This window comes from Tubulanus polymorphus, chromosome 11, assembly GCF_964204645.1.
Source record: "Tubulanus polymorphus chromosome 11, tnTubPoly1.2, whole genome shotgun sequence".
Lineage (NCBI taxonomy): Eukaryota > Metazoa > Nemertea > Palaeonemertea > Tubulaniformes > Tubulanidae > Tubulanus > Tubulanus polymorphus.
Genome location: NC_134035.1, coordinates 11,983,632 through 12,007,401, shown reverse-complemented (window position 1 = coordinate 12,007,401; position 23,770 = coordinate 11,983,632). Strand labels below are relative to the sequence as shown.

Here is a 23,770-nt window from a genome sequence, read left to right as displayed (position 1 = left end):
AGTAGAATATTAGCGTTGCTGCCACTATCTTGGCATTATTTGGGAAATCGAGGGACTCAAGGGTTACTGAGCCCAATGAAATGCCTGTTAATGAATTGTACATGGAATGTAATGTTTTTCAGTTGAACCTGTAACTGCAGTTCCTCCAGTTCTAACCACAACGCTGCCTCCTCCGACCGTTGCCCCGACCACAAACATCAGCTGTAATTTCGATCGGGATATGTGCGGTTGGAGTCATGACCAAAATGAAGTTCTCCAATGGAAACGGAATCAAGGCAAAACTATGACGGTCGGGACAGGACCGGGTGCGGATCATACGACTAATTCTCCAGGTAATGAGTTTAACATCTTCGGTTTGCTTATTGAAATAATTCAAGAGCTAAGCTAATTGTAGCTAAGTTCGTCACCATTAATCCGTCAAACATGAATAGTTTGAAATCAAGTGAACGAATTGACAGAAATTTCGTCCAAACTTTTGTTTGTTCCAGGCCTTCTTTTCAATCATCAATAAGTATTTGCTCGTTTCATAAAGCATAACTCATTCGATTGTACCTTAATTAACCTAATATATCGATCGAGAATGATAAAAAAGTTGAAAATTTCAAACGCGTTTTTCTCAGTTTTAAGTTTCAACAAAAGGTCATATCGGATGATCTCAGATCTTTGTTAATTTAAAACTGTTTTATGTCCGGTTTAGACGGTTGGTACATGTACGTCGAAACTACGTTTGGCTCTGACAACGACGCCGCTCTGATGATCAGCCCTCGCGTCACGCGTAGCAGTAGCGCGCAATCGTATTGTTTGGATTTCTACTATCACATGTTCGGTAAAACGGTCAACAAACTACTCGTTTACGTCCAAACCGGACTGACGAAGACCACTCCGATTTGGATCCAGTCCGGTAACCACGGCAATCGTTGGATGCACGGCCTAATCGATTTTACGCCGAAAAATGATTTCAGAGTAAGAGAATATTTTCTGGCGACGTCGGTTCCCGCAGTACCGAGAATTAACCCTTTCAGTGCTGACTAATCAATACCCTAAAGTGCTGGAGATAATTTGAAAATTTTGAAAAATTCCACTGTAGTGTATTGAATAACGGGAATACCACTATAGTGCGTCTACAACGTGGTGCGGTGTATCGTTAGTTACTAATATTTCACTATGTTCGACAGGTGCTGCCATCTTTCAATAGAGATAAAAACGAATTACTAATTACATCAATACACCGCAGTGCGGTGTACTAGCAAAATCCATCACCGATTCATACACTGCACTGCGTTGTAAATGCACTGAAAGGGTTAATCTTTTGTGCTGAATTTATTTTCTGGTTTAGGTCGCGTTTAAAGGCGTTCGTGGACGTCAATCTTCCGGCGATATCGCGATTGATGACGTCATCTTGAAGGAAGGGTCTTGTAGCGATGGTAAGCATTTGAAATAGGATTTATTTGCAAAGTTTTGATCGAATCAATAAGAATAGTTTTGTCATTTTTCACGAAAATTTGTTCGTATAATTACAGGTAGCGTTCTGTCGAAGAAAAAGTGTTCGTTCGAAGGCGATATCGATAGAAATTGCGGTTTCAAAAATGACCCGAGTGGAGATTTTGCGTGGATTCAACAGCGAGGTGGCACGATTTCAGGAGGAACCGGACCCAACACTGATCACACGTACGGCACTGATCAAGGTAGAAATGAAATGTTCCTGATTCTATCTATTGGTCAGAAGAAATATGTTCACGACTCTGTAGAACTGGATCCTGGGCTCGGGTTCATAGATTGGTTAAACTCAAATTTGTGGTGAAGTTTCATCAGTCGTTTCATGTTTTCAATAAGTGTGATAAAACCTATGACTCTCAAAGTCAAATGATTAGAAATTAACTAAATCATACCATATAGACCATAGAGTCCATGGTCAGACTGTTTACCTCTTATTATTGCATGCCCCCTCTTACAATATATTATACAAATTTTTTAACTCATCCTGGCTTAGAATTTGCGTATCACAGGAAGAATCTATTGGTCTCTCGAGATTTGAGGGCGAAGGGAGTCTGCTCTGTCGGTAGAATTGGGTTACGTTGATATTTTCCTGAACTGAATCAGTTCTATCGATTCGTTATAGGATATTACATGTATATTGAATCGTCGTACCGAGGTTCAGAAACGGCGCGTTTGAAATCCGCCATCTACGACGAGAAACCTCAAGATTGGTGCGTTAATTTCTACTATCACATGTACGGCGATCATATCGGCAGCTTGAAGATATTGTTCGAGGGCGCGAAAACGCAGAAATATATTTGGCAAAAATCAGGTAATATTTCTTGTCTTTGTTCGAAATGTTCTACACACTGTTTACTGTTTGTAATTTCTCAATAATTTTGGAGGTCAGTGAAATTTTTATGCTGATGTAATATCCTTTGTGATTTGATTTTATCAACATTTTCTTAAATCATAAAGAAATCTCCTACATTAACCCTTTCAGTGCTGACTAAGTAACACCCAAAGTGCTGGAGATAATTTGAAATTTTCTAGAAATTCCGCCCCAGTGTGTCGAATAATGGGTATACCGCTATAATGCGTCTACACTGCAGAGCGGTGTATCGTTAGTTACCAATATTTCACTATGTTTGACAGGTGCTGCCATCTTTCATTAGAAATTAAACTAATTACTAATTACGTCAATACACCGCGTACTAGCAATGTCCATCACCGATTTATACACCGCACTGCGGTGTAGACGCACTGAAAGGGTTAAGTTAAGTGAACTTTCATCAAAACAAACTTTTCTACAGCAGTTTTAGTTTTAAATGTGATGTTTTTGTTTTTCGTTTCCAAGGCGATCAAGGTAATCGTTGGTCGCTGGGCTACGCGTCTGTTCCTAGTTCGCTAGCGGGAAGTCCGTTTCAGATCGCGTTCGAGGGAACCGTAACCAATCAACCTCGCGGCGATATCGCTATCGACGACTACGAGTTAAAACCCGGACTCTGCCCGAAACCAGGTATATATTCAATCATCAATTTTTCACAATTTCACGAGAGTTTTCTGGATAATCTTCGACGATGAATGATATGAATTTTATACAGCGGCACCCTCATAAAGAACAGTTTAATAGAGGGACTTTATTTACTGATATCACCACAAAGGACTTTAAGTATCCAAACTAATAAGGCTGTCTGTACATAGGCTTATGGCTTTCTTTGATGGTAAATAATGATATGATATGATATATACGATATGAATCTCTGTTTCAGGTGATTGTGATTTCGAAGGAGGTAATTCGTGCTCGTGGTATAACTCTGATACTAGTGATTTTGATTGGGTCGTCATGTCCGCTAAAGACACAAAAGGCAAAGGACCTAATATCGACAATACAAATGGTGGATCCAGCACAGGTAAGCAATAACGTTTATTCGAAGTAAACCAAAATGATTGTGGTGATTAACTCTCATATATCCTTAGCACCTCTAATAGTACCGGTATATGTTTCATTTCTGTTTGCGGTAGAAGTTACTGCTTAATTTTGCCTTTCTTATCCAGACAAAAATTGTTAATCCCTCATTCTTTTCGAAATTGTATCTATTCAGATGAATATTTTTGACGGCCGAGAGAAGTTCCGCTTTCATTGTGATTACTAGAAATGCCATTCTCTTATAATCGGACCCGGTCTTCCAATTTTCCTAGTCGGCTCCTGTAATGTTTGATTATTTTTACAGGTTATTACGCGTACGTCGAGGGCGAAGTTTACGGTAGAACCGGACGTATGATCAGCGAAACATTCGACGCCGGAAAAACATGTATGCACTTTTACTACAACATTCAAAGCAACACGCGGGGAAAACTGCGAGTTTGGTTAAACGAAATCGGCCGGGGTGATTACAGTCAATGGGAACAATCGATGAAACACACTGACAGGTGGACGGAAGCACGACTTTTCATCAAAACAGGTTATTCATATACAGTACGTTTCAAAATAATGTGTATACCGTAAATGTTGAAGTAGTGATTCATATATTTTTAGATTCAATAGCCTCGTATATACTTCAAACGTTTTATTGTAGGTTCAATTTGAAGCTGTGTTCGGCACAGATGGATATATTGCTATTGATGACATTAAATTTGATGACGCGCGGATGTGTAATCGTAAGTGTCGTCAAATCAGAGATTAAATATTTGAAGGAATGATTTAAACAGAAAAAACAACCTACACTTTACATAAGATCCCAAAGGATTAGCAACCCTATAGGATTAGCCATTAGATCCCATAGTATCAGCCACTAGATCCCACGGTATGAGCCACCAGATCCCATGGTATTAGCCATCAGATCCCATGGTATGAGCCATCAGATCCCATAATAATATTAGCCACTAGATCCCATAGTATCAGCCTCTATATCCCATGGTATGAGCCACCTGATCCCATGGTATGAGCCATCAGATCCCATGGTATCAGCCACTAGATCCCATGGTATTAGCCATCAGATCCCATAGCATTAGCCACTAGATCCCATGGTATGAGCCATCAGATCCCATAATAATATTAGCCACTAGATCCCATAGTATCAGCCTCTATATCCCATGGTATGAGCCACCTGATCCCATGGCATGAGCCATCAGATCCCATAGTATCAGCCACTAGATCCCATGGTATTAGCCACCAGATCCCGTAGTATCAGCGACTAGATCCCATAGAATTAGCCACCAGATCCCATGGTATCAGCCACCAGATCCCGTAGTATCAGCGACTAGATCCCATACAATTAGCCACCAGATCCCATGGTATCAGCCACCAGATCCCGTAGAATTAGCCACCAGATCCCATGGTATTAGCCACCAGATCCCATGGTATCAGCCACCAGATCCCATGGTATCAGCGACTAGATCCCATACAATTAGCCACCAGATCCCATGGTATTAGCCACCAGATCCCGTAGTATCAGCGACTAGATCCCATAGAATTAGCCACCAGATCCCATGGTATTAGCCACCAGATCCCATGGTATCAGCGACTAGATCCCATAGAATTAGCCACCAGATCCCATGGTATTAGCCACCAGATCCCATGGTATCAGCGACTAGATCCCATACAATTAGCCACCAGATCCCATGGTATCAGCCACCAGATCCCGTAGTATCAGCGACTAGATCCCATACAATTAGCCACCAGATCCCATGGTATCAGCCACCAGATCCCGTAGTATCAGTCACTAATGTAATGAATGTGATGTTTGTATAGTGTTACCCGCTGATTCGATTCCTCCTCGCGTCACGACTACAACAATCATGACGACCAAACTGAAGACGACTACTACAACTCCGCAACTGACCACGACTACCAAACCTATTGTTACTACTACTCCAAGAGGTATGCTTTATTAATCAGTGATGATTACTTTTATCTCGCGTATCATATCTATCATCGGAGTTGAAAAACTGCGTTAACCTTATGTCAAATTAAAGTACTTTGTAGGTTAACTAGATTTAATTAGAAATTATGAGCTTTCGATACTAGTTCGCAGTAGCGTGGTCAGATAGCGAACGGCCCTACATAATGCTTTTTGATGTATTCTGTTTATTTGTTTAGTGAACTCATATATTAGGGGATTTTTTTTTCCCCTTCCCGCCATTAGTAATTTTGTAATTCTGTAAATTTGAATGTGTGAATGTGTGCATGCTTGATGAGTATATGTGTTTTGAATGCGTGTGAGGGATAGGTGTCTCATACTTGACAAGCAACCTTGCTTTAAATGAGCACCTACCACTGATATTGGAACATAAAATTTGTTACAATTTCTTGTGGAAATAAAATATTATTAATAATAGCCAATTTACCCAATGGAGCTACTTCATTCACTAGCAGCATAAGCTCATAAGTTCTGATGAAAGCAAGTAATTGTTCAAAGTACTACCGGTGTTCATTCACTTTTACTGATATCTATCTAGAAGACTGTGTTGATAATTTTGATGATATTCATCTTCAGATAAGAATAGTTTTAACTGCATTTTTGAAATGGATTTGTGCGGATGGAGAGCTCCGATCAGTAATTCGTATAGTTGGAAACGCGTGCGAGGATCTGATCATACAACCGGAACTAAATGTAAGTAAAGTCAATTCATGAAAACTTTTACTTTCATGGCACCAACTTTATTAAATGTCTTACCACAGGAAATTCGTGAAAGTCCAACTGTCTCATGTTTTAAATCACGTTTAAAAACTTTTTATTTTAGAAATCTGTACAATTAGTGTTTTAATCTGCTTCTGTCTTATATGTTTTAATAATGTGAAGTGCAATGATTATGTTTTATAGAAATGCGCTTTATAAGTAAATAAATTATTATTATTATTATTATTATTATTATTATTATTATTATTAAAACTGCCGAATGTTGTTGGAAGACTTTCCTTACGGAATAGTCTCGATTCAGTCAGTAACAACAGCAACAGCGACCATATGTTAGTTTTGGATTTTGGACTTCTTTTTGGACCATACGAAATGCAGTTTTGCTTCGTCCATAGATAGTTGCTAAATATAAGAGCCTGGTTCCATCCTACCAACAAGACGTAGGCCAACTGTACATGGTTTATAAAAATCCTCCGGAGTACAATTCCCGTCCCTACCTAGAAGCAGGCCGATGTCGTTTGGAGATTGCTGTGTTTCTAGTGTTTCTCCACGCACGTGGAATTAACTCCTCTTCTCTGTTAGGGCTTCAGACAGTTCAGCGATCTACTGAGATATGTCTAAGAACATATTTGTTGTTTTTTTTTGTAATCTGGGTCATACACAGTGTCTTTCGATCACTTCCTGTGGATACAGGCTACAATAGTTATAAATTATGGCAAAGTTTGAGTAGACAGTGACACTGGAACAAGGTTTATGCAGATGTTTCGATTGTTTACAGATGGTATGTTAATGCGAGGGCAGATCAGTTCGTGGTTGGGATGGACGACGTATGCAATCAAATTCATCAGTCCGTCGATCAATATCAAAAAAGGAACGACGATGTGTTTAAGATTCTGGTATTACAAGAGCAAATATCCGAAATACTCATTGAACGTCTATTATCAGAAAAACTCGGCGCTGGGTCCGGCGATTGCTACTATTACGGATGACCACGGTGCCGCCTGGTTCATGAATACTATTGATATCGACGGAGACTCAAAACCATTCAACGTAAGTCATATGAAACTACAGGTTGGCCGCTCACCTGGAAACCAGGGAATAGTCAGGGAAATTTTTTGAGATTGTTAGATCATGGGTAAAATCTTTGCACCAGCGTCTTATGTTAACAACTTACAACTTGCACTATATCAGTAAATAGAGTATCTGAACATTTTATCATAAATGTGTGGTCTCGATATTTTTAGGTTGTATTCGAAGCAAAAGGTACGAATGGCGATGTATTACTGGATGATGTCAGTATTAGTGATGGAACGTGTCTACCAGGTACAGTATTCAATATATCATATTTGCATTCCACTGTCGTAACGGTTAGTCGTTCAAAAATGAAAAATTCTAAGTATAATTTTTCAATTTCTAGCGACGAGCAAATCATGCGATTTCGAGCACAGTTTATGCGGATATACTCACGATAAGACGGCTGATTTCCAGTGGAAACGACAGAACGGTCGAACCACCTCGGATAAAACCGGACCGAAGTTTGATCACACTAAAGGAACATCATTCGGTTAGTTTTCTATGAAACGGACTCTACATCGAACCGGAAATATTTTTTCAAGTGTAAAAGACAGTCTCACAATATTGAAGATTGCCGACAGAAAATATGTTACGCTCAGATTTTCTTCAGAGATTTAGTCGAGCTCTGAAGATGAGTAAAAAGCATCTACTCGCGGCATCAGGATCCGGTTCCACAGTTGTGAGTTACAGTTAACTCAGAGTTTAAGTTAGTTCATTTTCAATGACTTAAACTGAAAAGACAAATTTAACTCAAAACTGTGGAACTTGATCCTGCATAACTCATATTAATTGTCAAATCTTCAATATTACCGGCCTAAATTGATTTCAAAGGGATTTGTTCTCGACTACAAAGATATTTGAATCTCGTAATTTCAGGTTTCTATATTTACATCGAAGCGTCGCGTCCGCAGAGGCCGGGCCAAAAAGCGCGCATCATGTCTCCGGTTTACAGTCAGAAACAGAAATCGTGTTTGAAGTTTTGGTACCACATGTACGGCTCGGATGTGAACAGATTAAACGTGTATACGCGTGTCGGTAGTACTCTCGGATCACGGGTTTGGACTCGACGATATAAACAAGGTGATCTCTGGTTACCGGCTAACGTTCCGATCGACGTCACCGGTAAATATCAAGTGGTGTTCGAAGGGATCGTCGGTAAAGGTGTACTCGGTGATATAGCTATTGATGATGTTGATATAACCGATGGAGAATGTCCACATCCCGGTGAGTATGACATAGTGTATGTTATGTGTGGGGTAGGCATCGCCTGGGCCCGGTTACACAGTGGTGTCCAAAAGTGGTCATAAATCATTATGTTGTAATATTTTTTTTTTCTTAATATGATTAGATTAAAACATGAAAAAGTGAACAAATATTAACATTGAACATGATATTTTTACTTAGGCCCTTCAAAGTTGTAATATTAGTTCTAGAACTAAGTCACCTTAAACTGTAGTCTTAAGTTGTCAGATTGGCTTTATAGCCAAAATAAGCATAAACTGATCTTAAGTTGTTAGATTGGTTATAGAACCAAAATGAGCTTAGACTCAGACCCTCTTGGCGAAATTAAGATTGTTCAACTGAATTTGAAATTCTCATTCAGGTAATTGTGACTTTGAGCACAATCTGTGCACATGGACGAACCGTATGAATTCCGGCAATGCTGATTTTGATTGGGTGATGAATAAAGGACCTACAGACACGGCAGGTACTGGTCCATCTTTTGACCACACTTCGGGAACGGCAAAAGGTGAGTTTAACATCATAGTCTTAAGTCTTAAATGTAGATCATTTGAGGAGAGTTGTATAGATAGAAGTGATTAAATTCTTTTGATGCCCATACGCCTATTCCGATGGATGTTTCATTTGCTGTTCATTAGAAATGATAGTTTTAACTGATTTATCTATTTTAGGGCAGTATGTTTATATCGAGTCATCGAAGCCGAGAAAACCGGATGAAAAAGCGCAAATTCGCAGTCAATTATTGAAATCGCTCGGCGGAACTTCGAATTGTTTGACGTTCTGGTTCCACATGCACGGATCGACGATGGGAACGATGAATATCTATCGCCAGAAAGTCGGTGCGAACAAGGAATTGTTGTGGACGTACTCTAAAAACCTGGAAGACAAATGGCAAACGGGACAACTGACCGTGACAAGCGATCTCGATTATTACGTAAGTTCATTAATTTGTAATCATCGATGAAAGTGCTCTGTCTTTATGTCTGGTTTATGCCGAATTTGTAACTTGTAAATGTTTAACTTAACCCTTTTGCCTATAATTTACTTGTACCCTGGCACTGGAACTTATATAATAATGTATATTAATATTCGGAATAAACATCTTTATATACTTTTAAAAAAAGTGCTCTGTCAAAAAAATTAAGTCGAAATCCTTGAGTTAGAAATTTATTCCTAATAGTCGTATTGATGCTGCTACAAAATTATGAAATACAATCCAGAGTGTATACACAATTGTTCTATTTCTAACTGCTTATAACGTCAAATATACTGCTAGCTTAAAGAAATATTTCGGACGATATTTTCATTTTTAATGTGAAACTTTTTGTAGCATCATTTATTCTATATCCTTAATTGATAATGAAGAAACATTTCCATTAAAGTTGGTTTGTTTTTTACAGATATTCATTGAAGGAGTTGTTGGAAACGGTGAATTGAGCGATATAGCTATAGATGATATCGTATTTTGGCCGGGAACCTGTCGATTAAAACCGTTAGACGCAGATCCTATCGGTTCTACGACTCCTATGATCACAACAACGCCATCGACACCGAAAAACACTTCCCCGGCCCCCACTTCAGGTAGCATTAACTCGAAAACCGTTTTTGAGCTCTGAATGCGTAGAATTCACTGTGAGATTCATTATTTACTTTTCGGGATTTCAGTGACGGGAACATTCGATTGTAACTTCGAATCAAACTTTTGCGGTTGGAAGAATGTATCTCCGGATAAGTTTGATTGGACTCGCAGGAACACACCGACGACTACTAGCGGCACAGGTCCATCAGGCGATCATACGACGGGAAGTAAGTTATCAAAACGATAGATCAGTCGATTTGTGTTTCTTATTGCTTCCAATCTTCGAACACTACTTCATTCCATGGTTCCCACAGAACAGGGAAATTGGGAAAAACTTGGGAATTTTGAAATAATAATTCCCGGTTTAGAAATATTTGGGAATTTGAAAAATTGGGAAATTCATTACATTTCACATATCGCATTTGCCAAGGGCAACTTTCTTCAGCAATTTCCCTTGAAAATCATCGTTATCAACCAGTCACCGCTAAAATGTTGACTGTTGAATGACGATATGTGTTCATTTCCATTTGGGAAAATTGAAAAATCACCCATGAAATACTTGGGAAAAACTTGGGAATTTTGAATTCATATAACTGTGGGAACAATGTTCATTCATATATATAAAACTGGTACATTCAGGGGTGGATCTAGGGGCTAATTTTGAAGAGCTTGTCACATCCTAAAGGGCACTTTGATGTCCAGGAAGGCATTATTAGATCACTTCTGCACTGTGGGCCTAATCAAACCGTACACCCCCACCTGTTTTGTGGTGGAAAATTTTGTCCATTTTAACAGGACCTCAAACCATATACCGTACTCCAATTCTTGTCACTTGCAACAAGACATCTCGTTGATATCCAAATAGCCAATATTATGATGACAAATTTGATGGACTTTATCAAATCTCAATTCTCCCTGAATCCGCCCTGTTCTTCTCATTTTGTCGATGAACATTTATTCATCGCTGATCATCTTTTTATCCTAGCATATTCTTTTATTCCAATTGAAACCGTTTGTTCAGTTTGTAAAGTTTTTTTGATTAATTCAGGTGGTTATTACGTATATATGGAGACCTCAATGCCGACTGTAGCTAACACGCGTTTCCAACTGAAAAGTCCTGTGGCCGACGCCTCGAAAAATGATCGCTGTTTCACGTTCTGGTATCACATGTTTGGTGCAACTATCGGAACGTTAAACGTTTATATAAAGACGAAAGTCGATCTAGGTAAACCGATTTGGACGTTGAAAGGAACTCAAGGACAGCAATGGCATCACGCTCAGATTGATATCGATTTCCATACAAAATTTGAGGTAAGTTTTTACTTGATAAATAGAAATAACTAACAATCATCATTTGCTATGATTTAGTAGTATAATCATGTGTATTTCTTGTTGAATTAGGTCGTTATAGAAGGAATTTCATCTTATGGATGGGAAGGAGACATTGCCATAGATGATATATCAATGGTTGATGGACTCTGCAGCAATGGTAACATATTGTTTATTTAGTACTGGTATTAGATTTGGGTCTTTAAATCTAGAAAATATTCAAAGAACTATAATGGATATGATAGATGTAAAATTGCCAAATTATAGTCGTTGAAATGAGATTTTGACTAACAACTTATCATATTTCTTTCATGAAAGTGTCCTGTAGATCTAGCTAGTTACTGTTTTCTGTGCTTATCGTTGCATTTTGTTTATATCTAGGAATATCTACGGTAGCGCCATCTGTATCTCCCGGTGGTCTGTGCACATTCGAAGAGAAAGGCAATTGCGGATATACGAATGATCCGAAGGCTGACGTACCATGGGAACCGCGAACCGGCGAGTCGGGAAATATGTTCACCGGACCGGTTGTCGATCATACATTAGGAACTAAATACGGTTAGCTCGATTTCATTTTTTGAAATTTTCAGATTCGGTTCATTGAATCCTCATCATGCTCTGCTGAAATCAATTGTGTTCGGTTAACCCTTTCAGTGCTGGCTAATCAATACCCTATAGTGCTGAAGATAATTTGAAAATTCTGAAAAATTCCACCCTAGTGTGTTGAACAACGGGAATACCACTACAATGCGTCTACACCGCGGCGCGGTGTATCGTTAGTTACTAGTATTTCACTATGTTTGACTGGTGCTGCCATCTTTCAAGAGAGATAATTAGTAATAACTAATTAAATCAATACACCGCAGTGTGGTGTACTAGCAAAATCCATCACTGATTCGTACACTGCACTGCGGTGTAGACGCACTGAAAGGGTTAAATGAAGATTGTAGGAATGACCAAAAATATCAAGAAGTTTTATGAATCTCATGATAAAACAAGAGCACCAATATGTTCATTTGACACAATTCATGGATGAGATCCCCATTTATTCTTCATTCATTTCAATAAGTTTTTCTTGCGCTCAATTGTTTTTCAGGTTATTTCATGCTCGCGCTCACTGATTATCCGGCGAAGAAAGGAGACGTTGCGCGAATGTTCAGTAATAAATTCCGAAGTCCGGCTAAAGGACAATGTGTTCAGTTTTGGTATCATATGCACGGAAGAACTATAGGCTCGTTATCCGTAAAGGTGCGTACCCCGGTTGAAAGATATAACTTTACTTCAAACTCAACAACTTTCAGGCTTAGAAACAACCAACATAATATGTACATATCTCTCTTAAGATGCCACATGTGAATTTAGATTTTAAAGTTTGATATTGTACATTTTGCTGAGATATGTTGTTATGCGCTTTGAGTTTTGATAAACAGTAAATATCTTCTTTTCTGCCGTCGTGGATTAAGGTTTTGTTGATATATTATTTTGATTTCAGCTTGCAGCGAATGGTGCTGTTGGTAACACTTTGTGGTCATTATCGGGTGAACAAGGCAAAAAATGGCAAGTTGAAGAGATATCCGTTCCAGCGAATCAGGATTATCAGGTACGAAATAAGAAGTTCGAATAAGTAAAAGTTTACAGTTGTCTCTTGTTAACTTGATTCAATTTGCACCAGGATTGAGTTCAAGATTGGTGACGTTATGTGAGTTAATGAGCAAAACTCGCAGTTGATGATTTCACAATTTATTCTGACAGTTTTGACTAGACTTTATCATCAGAGAAATGAATCTCTGATGAAGTTTAGTCAAAACTGTCGGAATAAATTGTTGAATCATCATGGGTTTTACTTATCAACTCTGAAATACAGAAATTATCATCAGTCTACCGGTTACGCGAGTTAGTCGGTAGAATTTTGATCGATGTTCAAATGCAATGATTCTAAGATTCGACTTCAGCAATGATTAGCTATTCAACTATTACTGTATCTGCTAAGTCATGTAGTCTACACGTAACTTTGAATCTATGTCCTTATATTATTCAGTCTGTAAATACGTTTTTTCATTTGCATGTGTATTTTTTTGTACGCTTTTTTCGTCCTATAGTCTATACTTTTTGTACGAAATAATTATTTTTATTAGATATGGAAATATTCAAGTTAAAAGGATTCTGCTGAAATTTTCGTGTGTCTACGTTATATTAACTGTTTGATTTGTACTATTTTCGATAGATTGTATTTGAGAGTCATATAGATGGATTGTACGGAGATATAGCGGTTGACGATGTTCTAGTCAGAGACGGTCAGTGTCAACCGTCCGGCGATTGTCATTTCGATTCCGGTACGAAGTGTACGTGGGTTAACAATCGTGACTATAGCGATTTTGACTGGCTGGTCGGCAGCGGAAAGACGACGTCGAACGGACCTAGCGTCGACCACACGTCAGATTCAAACACTGGTAAATACGCATATTTCAAAACAAATAATCAGTTTAGTTTAGTTAAGTTTTGATCAGTTCAATTTGTAGAGATTGTCTAGGTATAGATTTAAACTTAAGGATGATTTTTAGGATCTTCTTTAATTTCTGTTAGTTACTGGATGCTTTTTGGTGTCGGAAAATAGGGTTTTATTTTGTTTTGATAACAGTTATTGGTTGCTTCATGTTTCTGATAAACATGAAAGTCTTTAAGCTGAAACCGTTTATGAACCAGGTCCTAATCAAATGAATTATTGTTGGATCTTCCTTATTTTCTTTTTAATGTACCCGGTACTTTATGGCTATATTTGCTGCTATAATCTAAACGCTCAAACAAATGAAGTTAATAGTTTATTGAATGCATTTTTAAGCCAAAAACTTTTTATTCAACCAGGCTATAGACTCTATAATGACAACATCCACTGGTAGGCCTACGTCCTATATTTTAACCAAGTTTTCAACGGATGCATCGTCTATGTTTTAGGTAATTACGTATTTATCGACGTGGCCAGTAGTTCGATAATCGGTAGCAAGTCTGAATTACTGAGTACAACGATGACCGGACAACGTTGTATGTCGTTCTGGTATAACATGTACGGCAACGATATCGGTACGCTGACCGTGTCGACGATAATCCAGGGGGCGTCGCGATACAACACCGCCGTCTGGACGCTCACCGGCGACCGAGGAGATAGTTGGAAACTCGGAAGAGTTTTGATGAAGAATCCGAAAGTTCCTTTCAAGGTATACATTATGAATAATCTATTATCATCGTATTATTCGCAACACCGGGCAGTTTAAGTTTATTTCAAATTAGGAAACACAAAGACAAACAGTACTTCGTAGGTTGATTAGATTTTAATATAAGTACGAGATTTCGCTAACATTTGTGAAGTAAATTCTGCGGGCATATGATTCACAAGTTTACCTCTGCACTCGTTTTGATAAAATGAAGTTAACTTTCAAAGTACTACTTCCGGTCAACTGTTAACTTTCAAAGTACTACTTCCGGTCAACTGATTTGACGCTAGGTTGACGAAGCTCCTACGCAACTATTCTCAAGTTCATTTCACTGGAAGTGAACTTAGTGTTTGTACTGTGCAAATTGCTATTTTTAGGTCGCTATTGAAGCTAAACGAGGTGCTGGTAAATCTGGTTGGATAGCAGTCGATGACATTACATTCACAACATCTTCATGCTCCAGTGAGTAATCTATTATTCAGCTGTTTGATTTAAAAAAAGAATAATCGGCATTTATTTCACCGAAATTATTTTACTACATTGCAACCCTAACCTCTGCATTTTTGGACTCAAACCATGCCAAAAACCCTAAACCTAACCGAGACAGGATTTGAACCTGGAATCTCCAGGTTGCAAGCCCGGCATGCTACCACTAGGCCACAGAGCTCTGGTGACTGGTATTAGGAAGTTTGTGTTGTTGTAAGGAACCAGTGGTCAATGACCAGTGACCAGTCAGTTATGTGATGTGACCAGTCAGGCTTGATGAATGCTCTCTTCACTAACAATAAATACCTTTACAATCATTCTTGCTATTCATCATTGATTAAAAGGGTCCCTTTCTCTAGTTCTATTCGATAAGACAATGATTATATAGTTAACAATTGTTTCAGTCATTATAAAACAATATGTTATTAGAGCAAAATAATTCAAAACATATCGTGTATTAAAGCCTTAATTTGTTAAAGTATTTAATCTTTGAAATATTGACATCATGATGAAGCTTTGATTTGGTATTCAAATGTTATCATTATTAATCTGTTACAGTTTACCCATCAACTGCTCGACCATCTCCTGTAACAACTCAACCACCGATAACTACGACTATCGCACCCACAGGTAAAATATACTAGTTATTTGAAACAGAAAATTGTAGCTCGAGTACTTAAAATAAATCCAACAAAATCGTTTAAAAATGGGTCTAGTTGAAAGGAAAACTTTCGATTGTCGGTTATAGTGATGAAACGGGATTTCTGATGTTAGTTTCAGGAACGTTTGATTGTGATTTCGATGCTGATGTTTGTGGATGGACGGCTCTTTCGAACTCACAGTACGCACGTTGGAAACGTCACAGTGGAAAAACTTCTACGACACAAACCGGGCCTTCGACTGATCATACAGGAAGTGAGTGCATGTAGCGTTATAGGAGAACAGGAGTCATTACTTCAGTTGTTGTCAGTTAATGGTTTGCAAAGATTGAAGAGAGTTGAAACATTTAAAATGAACTGATTAATTAACTCTGAATTCAAACTTTTTGTTCATTCATGGATTCTATAGCCAGATCTATAGCTGTCGACCTATAGAACTGGGTCCAGTTGCACAGTCGCGACCTCAGTCCAAAAGTGGTCTTAAATCTTAGGACCTTTCCTTAAGTTGTTAGATTGGCTCTAGAACTAAGTTGGTCTTAGACTGGTCTTAAGCCTAAGCCATGACTATGCAACAGGCCCATGGGTCCTAACTATCATGACTAGATCCCATCATCAAGATCTATTAAGTTGTCAAAGTTGAAGTCATCATAATGCCAACTTATCCAAACGATGACTTGCACCTAGTGTGTTAGATTACAAATATGGGACTCAAAAATAGAGATGACTTTGGAGTGATATGATGACTTATCCAAATGATGACTTACATAGCGATTTTGACTATTAATACAATGATCAACTCAGAAATGATATTGAATTGATGAATTCTTTTCACGATTGTGATTTTATTTTTAGATGGCGGTTATTACATGTTTTTGGAAAGATCAAGTTCGTTCACGGGGATATCAGGATTCATGGCGAAACTGGTGTCGCCCTCTGTTGCATCAAGCGTTAAACAATGTTTCACGTTCTACTATCACATGTACGGCGCGCACATCGGCGAATTATCGGTTACCGTCGGCGATACACAGGCCGGGAAAGTTTTGTGGAAGAAATCGGGAAATGTCGGAGATGAGTGGCAGCATGTGGACCTGACGATTGAACCTCAACAACCCGGATCAAAGGTACGTAAAACTATATCCACCCACGGCTGCGATCTGGTTCAACGCTTCGTCTCTGGTAGAATTAGTTCATTCGCAATAAAGTAAGATTTTAACGTGCAACTGTGGAACTGGCTCCAGAAAAACAATTGATAGGGTCTCCAGGGTCCAGTGAAAAAGTTAAACCTCTATAGTTACTTCATGTTTTCAATAGGTTAACAATTATTACTCCATTTTAAGTTATAACTTTTCTAAGGAAAATGAACCCAGTCTAGAAATTCTGTTTTGCTCATGATTTAGATAGTAACTAGAATAGATTATCAGAGTTCTGTAAGTTTTAAGTTAATTGCCTCAATTCTTTATTCCTTGTCTAGCTGCTGTAAATGTAATTGACGTATATCTCATCCTGATTATAATAGATATATCTATGGACAAAATGTGTATTAGTATTTTCGTCTTTATTTTACAGATGGTTTTGGTTGCTAAACCAGTTGCTGGTGCTAAGGGTGACATCGCTATTGACGATGTAAAGATGACATCCGGAGAATGTAAAAAAGGTGAATATTATCTTACAATAGATTTGAGTCCCAGTAAAACTACAATTTATTCTAGATCTTGGATTCTCTGAAATAGCTTGACTCCGTAAATGATTTTCATCTATGTCTCTTATTTGACCATGAATTATTTTTTCCATGATTCGTTAAAGAATTTTCAACAAAAAGCCATGAATGAATTCAGAAAATAATGATGTCTTTGTATCCTACAATCACTGTGAATCCAGATGTGTTTCTATTTACATTATAAATCTAATTTTATTTCAGTTGTAAATCCTGATTTGATAATGACGTGTGATTTTGAATCCGACTGCGGTTTCACTGATAATCCACTGGGAGCGTTCAACTGGACGCGAGCTACTGGAACTACTGCTACCTGGAATACCGGTCCTTCGTATGATCATACGTTCGGCACAACCTCCGGTTAGTTTTATCCACATATGTCTCTTCATCATCTTCATCATCCGTGGTGCTGCTTCCACGAGGAAGCAATCAATCTCTCAGCATATTGCGCCATGCAGTTTTGTTGTGGGCTGTATCTTTCTCAGAGAAGTTAGGTGTCGCGTGTATTCAATTGCCCTAAGTTTTGGGTCTTCATGCCAGCTCTCAGTTGCTCTAGTAAGTTGGAGCAGTGGGATCCATGATGAACCAGGAGCCGGCCGAATTCGTTGACTGTCACAGCTGGGCTGTAGGCATCCATATGCGAGACCTGGCCGAACATAGTCCATCTAATTCTCAGCAGATCTCTCAATCAAGAAGTGTCCCTACAACTGCCTTCAAACATGCAGTTAGATCGCTGTTAAATCATTTCATGGGTCTTCTCATTTCGTATGCCTCGCAATCGACATATTTCATCTTGTTAAATGATGAATTATTAATCGTTTCAGGACATTATATGTACATGGAAGCTTCGAATCAGAATTACGGTGATATGGCTTTGCTCGAGACACCGAAATACACATCGACCAGCGTGCAGTGTTTACAGTTTTGGTATCACATGTACGGATTTCACAGTTCGCAAGCGTTGGAGGTTTTCGAAGTTACTGATACTAATAGCGCAAATCCACAAGTGCTTTTCTCTAAGTCGAGTGAGTTTGATAAAGCGTTTTTACACATTGAAGTATCAGTAAGACTTGTCTAGTACTGATGACACGAGTTGTAGAGGGGACGTGTTAACCTGGGCCCAGTTTCATGAAAAGGTTTAAGCTTAAAACGTTTAAGTTTGAATTGTTGTCCTCATTGAAAACATGAGGTTACCAAGGTAGCAATCACACCAAAATTTTAGTTAAACTTTTTCGTGAAACTGGGCCCAGGTGTTAAATCAGTAAACATGGAGAAAGGTGGTATTTGTAAGATTACCCGATTTTGTTGAGCATTTGCTACTAGTCCATTCATCAGATGGATTTTGACTAGATGAGGCTGCTATGGGCTAGTAGCGAAAGTTCGTCCTTATGATAAAATCAGTAAACCTACGAAGTACCACCAGTCTTCAATTGGTATCTTGTAATCCAATTTATAATCTGAAATATTCAATTGAAGGAGCGATACTGATGGATTTTTGATGTTGTTTATGTTCAGATAATCAAGGAGACCAGTGGTTGAAAGCGGAAACCCAATTCCAACCGGACAGCGCGTATAGAATACGGTTTAGGGGAATTGTCGGCACGTGGCAGGCGGATATAGCTATCGATGATGTTCAAATCATGAAGGGGAAATGTAGTTACCAATGTAAGTAAGAGAATTTGGCATTTACACGTGCTCGACTTCAGTGTTTTCGTAAGCAGATTTTGTGTGAATCTAGAAAATGACGGAAAGCTTGAAATATTTGTGGATAGTATTTCATCATGCCAATTGTACTATGTTTGTAGCTGGAATTGAATGTTTTTTTTTAGCTCCGGGTAATTGTGATTTCGAAGTTGATTACTGTTCGTGGACGAACGCGCCGAAAGGAGAAGTCGAACTCGATTGGGTGCGTCATGCCGGAAAAACTTTAACTCCCGGAACCGGTCCATCTACTGATAATACTTTCAAGAATTCAACAGGTAACTTATGAAACTATACCATCACTTTTTTTTTATCATGTTTAATTAGGTTGACATTTTGATAAGACTGTATTTAGTCAAGTCATATTTTGCCGGTTTCAGTATCGGTTTACTTATGAAGATTTAATATTCAGGAATCTGATGAAAATGAATGAATATTTATCGCATGTTTTCATTCTAATTCTTGAGAGATTTCTTGATAAATGTCCATGCATTTCACTCGCAATGAATGTCTACAGCGTCCCTACGACGCCTTGATTCCTGAAAAACTCATTCATAAAATGCTTTCAAAGGGGCTTGAAACTTCTATAATTTGAACAAAGTGCGCAAAACTCTAAACTTAAAAACTCCCTCAGGTTTGAGAAATAGGCAATTAGAATTTTTGGTTAGTTTGTAGTTATACAGTAGACTACGCCTAAATCAGTACTGTTAGGATCAGGATATTCTTTTGCCTAATAAGTCAGTTACTGGATCGGAAAAATACTGAGTTAAGCATACATAGGATAAAAATTTACTTACAAAACCACTCAATGAATGGTTTTCCGAGATAAACAGTACCGATTTTTAGAGGAGTCTACATGTTATATGAAACTGATGCAGAAGACACTTCCTCAAATTTTGAAATTTTCTCCTTTAAAACTCCTAAAAAACTACTTACATCGAGGAATGACTGATTTGTAAGGACTCTGGGGTCGGTTGCATAGTCATGGCTTAGACTTAAGACCAGTCTAAGACCAACTCGAGTTCTATAGCCAATCTAACAACTTAAGACCAGTCTTACGATTTAAGACCACTTTTGGACTTAATTCACGACTGTGCAACTGGCCCCTGGTCTAAAAATTTGTGTAGTTACTGTTCTTACGAAAGAGAATATTTTCCAGGTCATTATGTGTATCTGGAGTCATCGTTCAAATGGTCCGGAAATCGCGGTCGTCTGTACAGCGAAATGTTCGCCGGCGTGGCGACCAAAACGTCGTGTCTACGATTCTTCTATCACATGAGCGGACGGAACATCGGAATATTGCGATTGGTGAAGAAATTACAGAATGCCGTCACCAATACGACCTTGTGGGAAATATCCGGAGATCAGGCAGACGTTTGGAACAAAGCGTCGGTTCCGATTCCGAGAATTACGAGCGACTTTCAGGTGAATTTTCAAATTCGTACATTGTAATTTTGATTTCGTATCAAACGTGGAATAAACTTTAAAAAATCGATGAATTTATACGATTTTTTTTTTAGCTGATATTTGAAGGAACGCTGGTTGGTGGAACGAGAGGAGATATGGCTATCGATGATATTTCGTTTACCGTCGATGTAACTTGTACGTTATTCCCGGACGTGGCTCAACCAACGACTACTCAAATTCCTACTACTGTCGTCACTACAACTATAGTACCAACATTACGTAAGCATTCATTATTATTTGGCATTCATATCCTGTATCCTGTATAAATATATTACCTTTCGGTTTTATAGACTGATATTAACTTCATCCCTTGACTTGATTCATTGTCGATTGAGTTAGCGCCTGGGTTGAGGTTGATACCAGTTCATATAACCGGCATCTTGGTTTTTAGACTGGACCTAACTATTCAATTAGAACTGAAGACTCAAATCAGTTTGTAGCAATTAAGTACATAAGTTTTAGTCGAAATTAGTTCATTTTCGATTACATGTAGTGAACATGAAAATTTTGTCCCGATCTTTTTACATCTTATGCTGTCAAGGTCTCTAGCGTTGAAGGTGTTATGAATGAAAGAATATTCTAGAATATTCGTATTTTTTCAACAGTCCTACTCAGCGAACAGTCATTTTATTTTCGTTCTAGCTCCGCAGTTCAACTGTACGTTCGATAAAGATATGTGTGGGTGGACTCACGATAAAAGCGGAGATTTTCAATGGTCTCGACTGAGCGGCAAAACTCCTTCGGTCAGCACTGGACCCAGTACTGATCATACAACTGGAAGTGAGCGCATTACTTTTTCATTGTTTAATCAAAAAGAGAGATTTTATCTACGTAATCAACAAATTCAATGCCATCATGATTATACAATTGCCACTACATGACCTGGTATGATGTGTAGTTGGCACTTGAGCTATAACAAAGTCAGACTTTGTTCAAAATTGAGAATTAAGTAGAGTTTGTTCAGATTGCTGGCCAATCAAGAACTGCGTCTTGCTGCATTAGATATAAAACACTTAGCCCAGTTCCACAGTTCTGAGTTAAAATTTGACTCTGAGTTAACTCAGTGAAAATGAATTGACTTTAACTCAGAGTTAAGTCTTACTCACAACTGTTGAACTGAGTCCTGAATAAGCAGGACCAGCTATGAAAGATGACTTGTAGTGGCGATGATTGCAGAACCGGTAATGCAAGTGAAGTCGTAGCCGGCAGTGAACGCGTTGATTGTAAATTTCTCTGTATCTTTACTTTCAAGTTCTATCTTCAGGTTATCATCGATGTATTCTTTTTACCGTTGCAGCCGCTGCCGGATTCTTCATGTACATCGAGTCTTCGGGCAAAAATTTACGCGACGAAGCTCGCATGATCAGTCCTCCCTTCGCGTATCAGCAAAAATACTGCTTATCGTTCTGGTATCACATGTGGGGAGGTCATATCGGAAATCTGAATGTGTATTTCGCCAGCGGCACAGTTCTAGGAAAACCCATCTGGTCAAAATCTCAAACGCAGGGAGATCATTGGTTGAAAGCTCAAGTGCAGTATACACCTCAGGTTGGACCGAGCGCTGACCGGGTACGTAACCTGTCATCACAAATACAGAAAATGCGTAACTTATTAACAAAGTAAACTATTGCTTGCGATGTCTTAATAAGCAGGGAAGCTCCAGCGCCTGGGGGCCAGCGGTACAGTTGTGACTCCTAAAGTCGAAAAGTGGTCTCAAATCTTAAGGCCAGTCTTCGTTGCTAGATTGGCTATAGAACTAAGATAGCCTTAGTCCGGTCTTTAATCTAACCCATGACTGCAATTAACCCCGGATTTATTGGATGTGTAGTATAACTTCTATTTATGCCAGTTCACACATCTCGGGCTAGTTTTAACTAAAACTTGGGGCTTTACTCAAATCATAGTCAATGTAGCCCTTAAAAACCACTTGAAAAGAACCACTTTCTTTGATATTTGCAGTAAAGTTTTTTTTAGTCGTGTAACTTAAATGTTCTTAATTCAACGATACAGTTATTTCAAGTGATTGAATATTGTAGGTTGTAATCGAAGGTACGGTAGGAGCTTGGTACCAAGGAGACATCGCCGTCGACGATATCGCGTTAAAATTAGGCTCGTGTTCGGGGCCCGTCGTCGAGAAGAATTTCACGTCGTGCGATTTCGAAAACGGTCTGTGCGGAATGGAGCACGAACTAAACGCCGATTTCAAATGGAGTCGAATCAACGGTAAAACGGATTCAGATCAAACCGGTCCGTCAGTCGATCATACTTACGGAACATCATACGGCAAGTATAACATCCATTTTCATGGCACGCCAATTTTCAGGGTGTCTGAACATCCTTAGGAAACAGCGTTATATTAATACACGTATATAACAGCAATTATAGCTTCTGTCCTTTGTATATGCTGTATTAGTATGTGTTATTATTTGTATTTCATTTACGCGCATATTTCTAATAGATCTTAATCCAATCTCTAAAGACACAATATTTAGAATAATGAAATTGATGGCAGACTACCATTCTGTTTATGTACTTAACATGCACTGTACTCGTAATTGATTTTGTTGATATTGTACATACTTATGGCGAAAGGTCAATTTAAATTACATCATTTCTAAATTTGAAACTTCTAAATGAAAACTATTTCTTAATTGTAACTTTGATTTGATTTGATTTATTTGATGATTATCATGGTGCAAATATGAATAAATTATTGTTACAAAGTTTATGCATATAATGCATGACATTCATTATATAGACTCTTATAGATCCTTCTGTTCTTCGCGTATTTTTCAAATCTAAGAGATGGAGAATTATTGGAATTATTTTGCTAATCGTGTCTATCGTACGATTTGTAGGTTATTATGTGTACATCGAGACCTCAAGGCCTCAACTATCTGGACAACGAGCGATATTGTGGACGCCGAAAATCAAGACAGATATTCAGAGTCGGTGTCTTCAGTTTTACTATCACATGTACGGACAACACATCGGATCGTTGAATGTTTACTACGCGAAGCAAGAAATCGGACAGATATCGAATCTTGGTCCGGCGTTATGGAGCCGCAGCACTGACCAAGGAAATAAATGGAACTTCGCCGAAGTTGATCTACCCTCTAATCAGAATTTACACGTCAGTTTTCGCTTTATGTCTTCAAACTCTTCAGCTTCTATCCGATACGTGTGTAATATCA

At 38.5% G+C, this 23,770-nt stretch overlaps 1 protein-coding gene across 1 annotated transcript in view; it reads left to right on the top strand.

Annotated features, from left to right (window-relative positions):
• The window catches only part of LOC141913307 (MAM and LDL-receptor class A domain-containing protein 2-like), a 103,330-nt gene that overhangs the window by 12,604 nt on the left and 66,956 nt on the right, over window positions 1-23,770 (top strand). Inside the window, exons 21-61 of the mRNA XM_074804802.1 lie at window positions 123-332; window positions 698-963; window positions 1,337-1,424; window positions 1,521-1,685; window positions 2,120-2,308; window positions 2,834-2,995; window positions 3,249-3,389; window positions 3,711-3,955; window positions 4,056-4,137; window positions 5,231-5,359; window positions 5,976-6,092; window positions 6,895-7,166; window positions 7,361-7,439; window positions 7,534-7,680; window positions 8,067-8,414; window positions 8,794-8,940; window positions 9,104-9,366; window positions 9,833-10,013; window positions 10,098-10,238; window positions 11,060-11,322; window positions 11,413-11,500; window positions 11,722-11,898; window positions 12,437-12,588; window positions 12,833-12,940; window positions 13,565-13,790; window positions 14,293-14,552; window positions 14,927-15,011; window positions 15,594-15,665; window positions 15,810-15,950; window positions 16,547-16,815; window positions 17,261-17,348; window positions 17,613-17,768; window positions 18,233-18,433; window positions 18,924-19,073; window positions 19,238-19,387; window positions 20,269-20,534; window positions 20,630-20,795; window positions 21,219-21,356; window positions 21,874-22,145; window positions 22,613-22,859; window positions 23,435-23,709. Of these exons, the coding sequence (XP_074660903.1) occupies window positions 123-332; window positions 698-963; window positions 1,337-1,424; window positions 1,521-1,685; window positions 2,120-2,308; window positions 2,834-2,995; window positions 3,249-3,389; window positions 3,711-3,955; window positions 4,056-4,137; window positions 5,231-5,359; window positions 5,976-6,092; window positions 6,895-7,166; window positions 7,361-7,439; window positions 7,534-7,680; window positions 8,067-8,414; window positions 8,794-8,940; window positions 9,104-9,366; window positions 9,833-10,013; window positions 10,098-10,238; window positions 11,060-11,322; window positions 11,413-11,500; window positions 11,722-11,898; window positions 12,437-12,588; window positions 12,833-12,940; window positions 13,565-13,790; window positions 14,293-14,552; window positions 14,927-15,011; window positions 15,594-15,665; window positions 15,810-15,950; window positions 16,547-16,815; window positions 17,261-17,348; window positions 17,613-17,768; window positions 18,233-18,433; window positions 18,924-19,073; window positions 19,238-19,387; window positions 20,269-20,534; window positions 20,630-20,795; window positions 21,219-21,356; window positions 21,874-22,145; window positions 22,613-22,859; window positions 23,435-23,709 (7,322 nt within the window). The remainder of the gene's footprint in view (window positions 1-122; window positions 333-697; window positions 964-1,336; window positions 1,425-1,520; window positions 1,686-2,119; window positions 2,309-2,833; window positions 2,996-3,248; window positions 3,390-3,710; window positions 3,956-4,055; window positions 4,138-5,230; window positions 5,360-5,975; window positions 6,093-6,894; window positions 7,167-7,360; window positions 7,440-7,533; window positions 7,681-8,066; window positions 8,415-8,793; window positions 8,941-9,103; window positions 9,367-9,832; window positions 10,014-10,097; window positions 10,239-11,059; window positions 11,323-11,412; window positions 11,501-11,721; window positions 11,899-12,436; window positions 12,589-12,832; window positions 12,941-13,564; window positions 13,791-14,292; window positions 14,553-14,926; window positions 15,012-15,593; window positions 15,666-15,809; window positions 15,951-16,546; window positions 16,816-17,260; window positions 17,349-17,612; window positions 17,769-18,232; window positions 18,434-18,923; window positions 19,074-19,237; window positions 19,388-20,268; window positions 20,535-20,629; window positions 20,796-21,218; window positions 21,357-21,873; window positions 22,146-22,612; window positions 22,860-23,434; window positions 23,710-23,770) is intronic.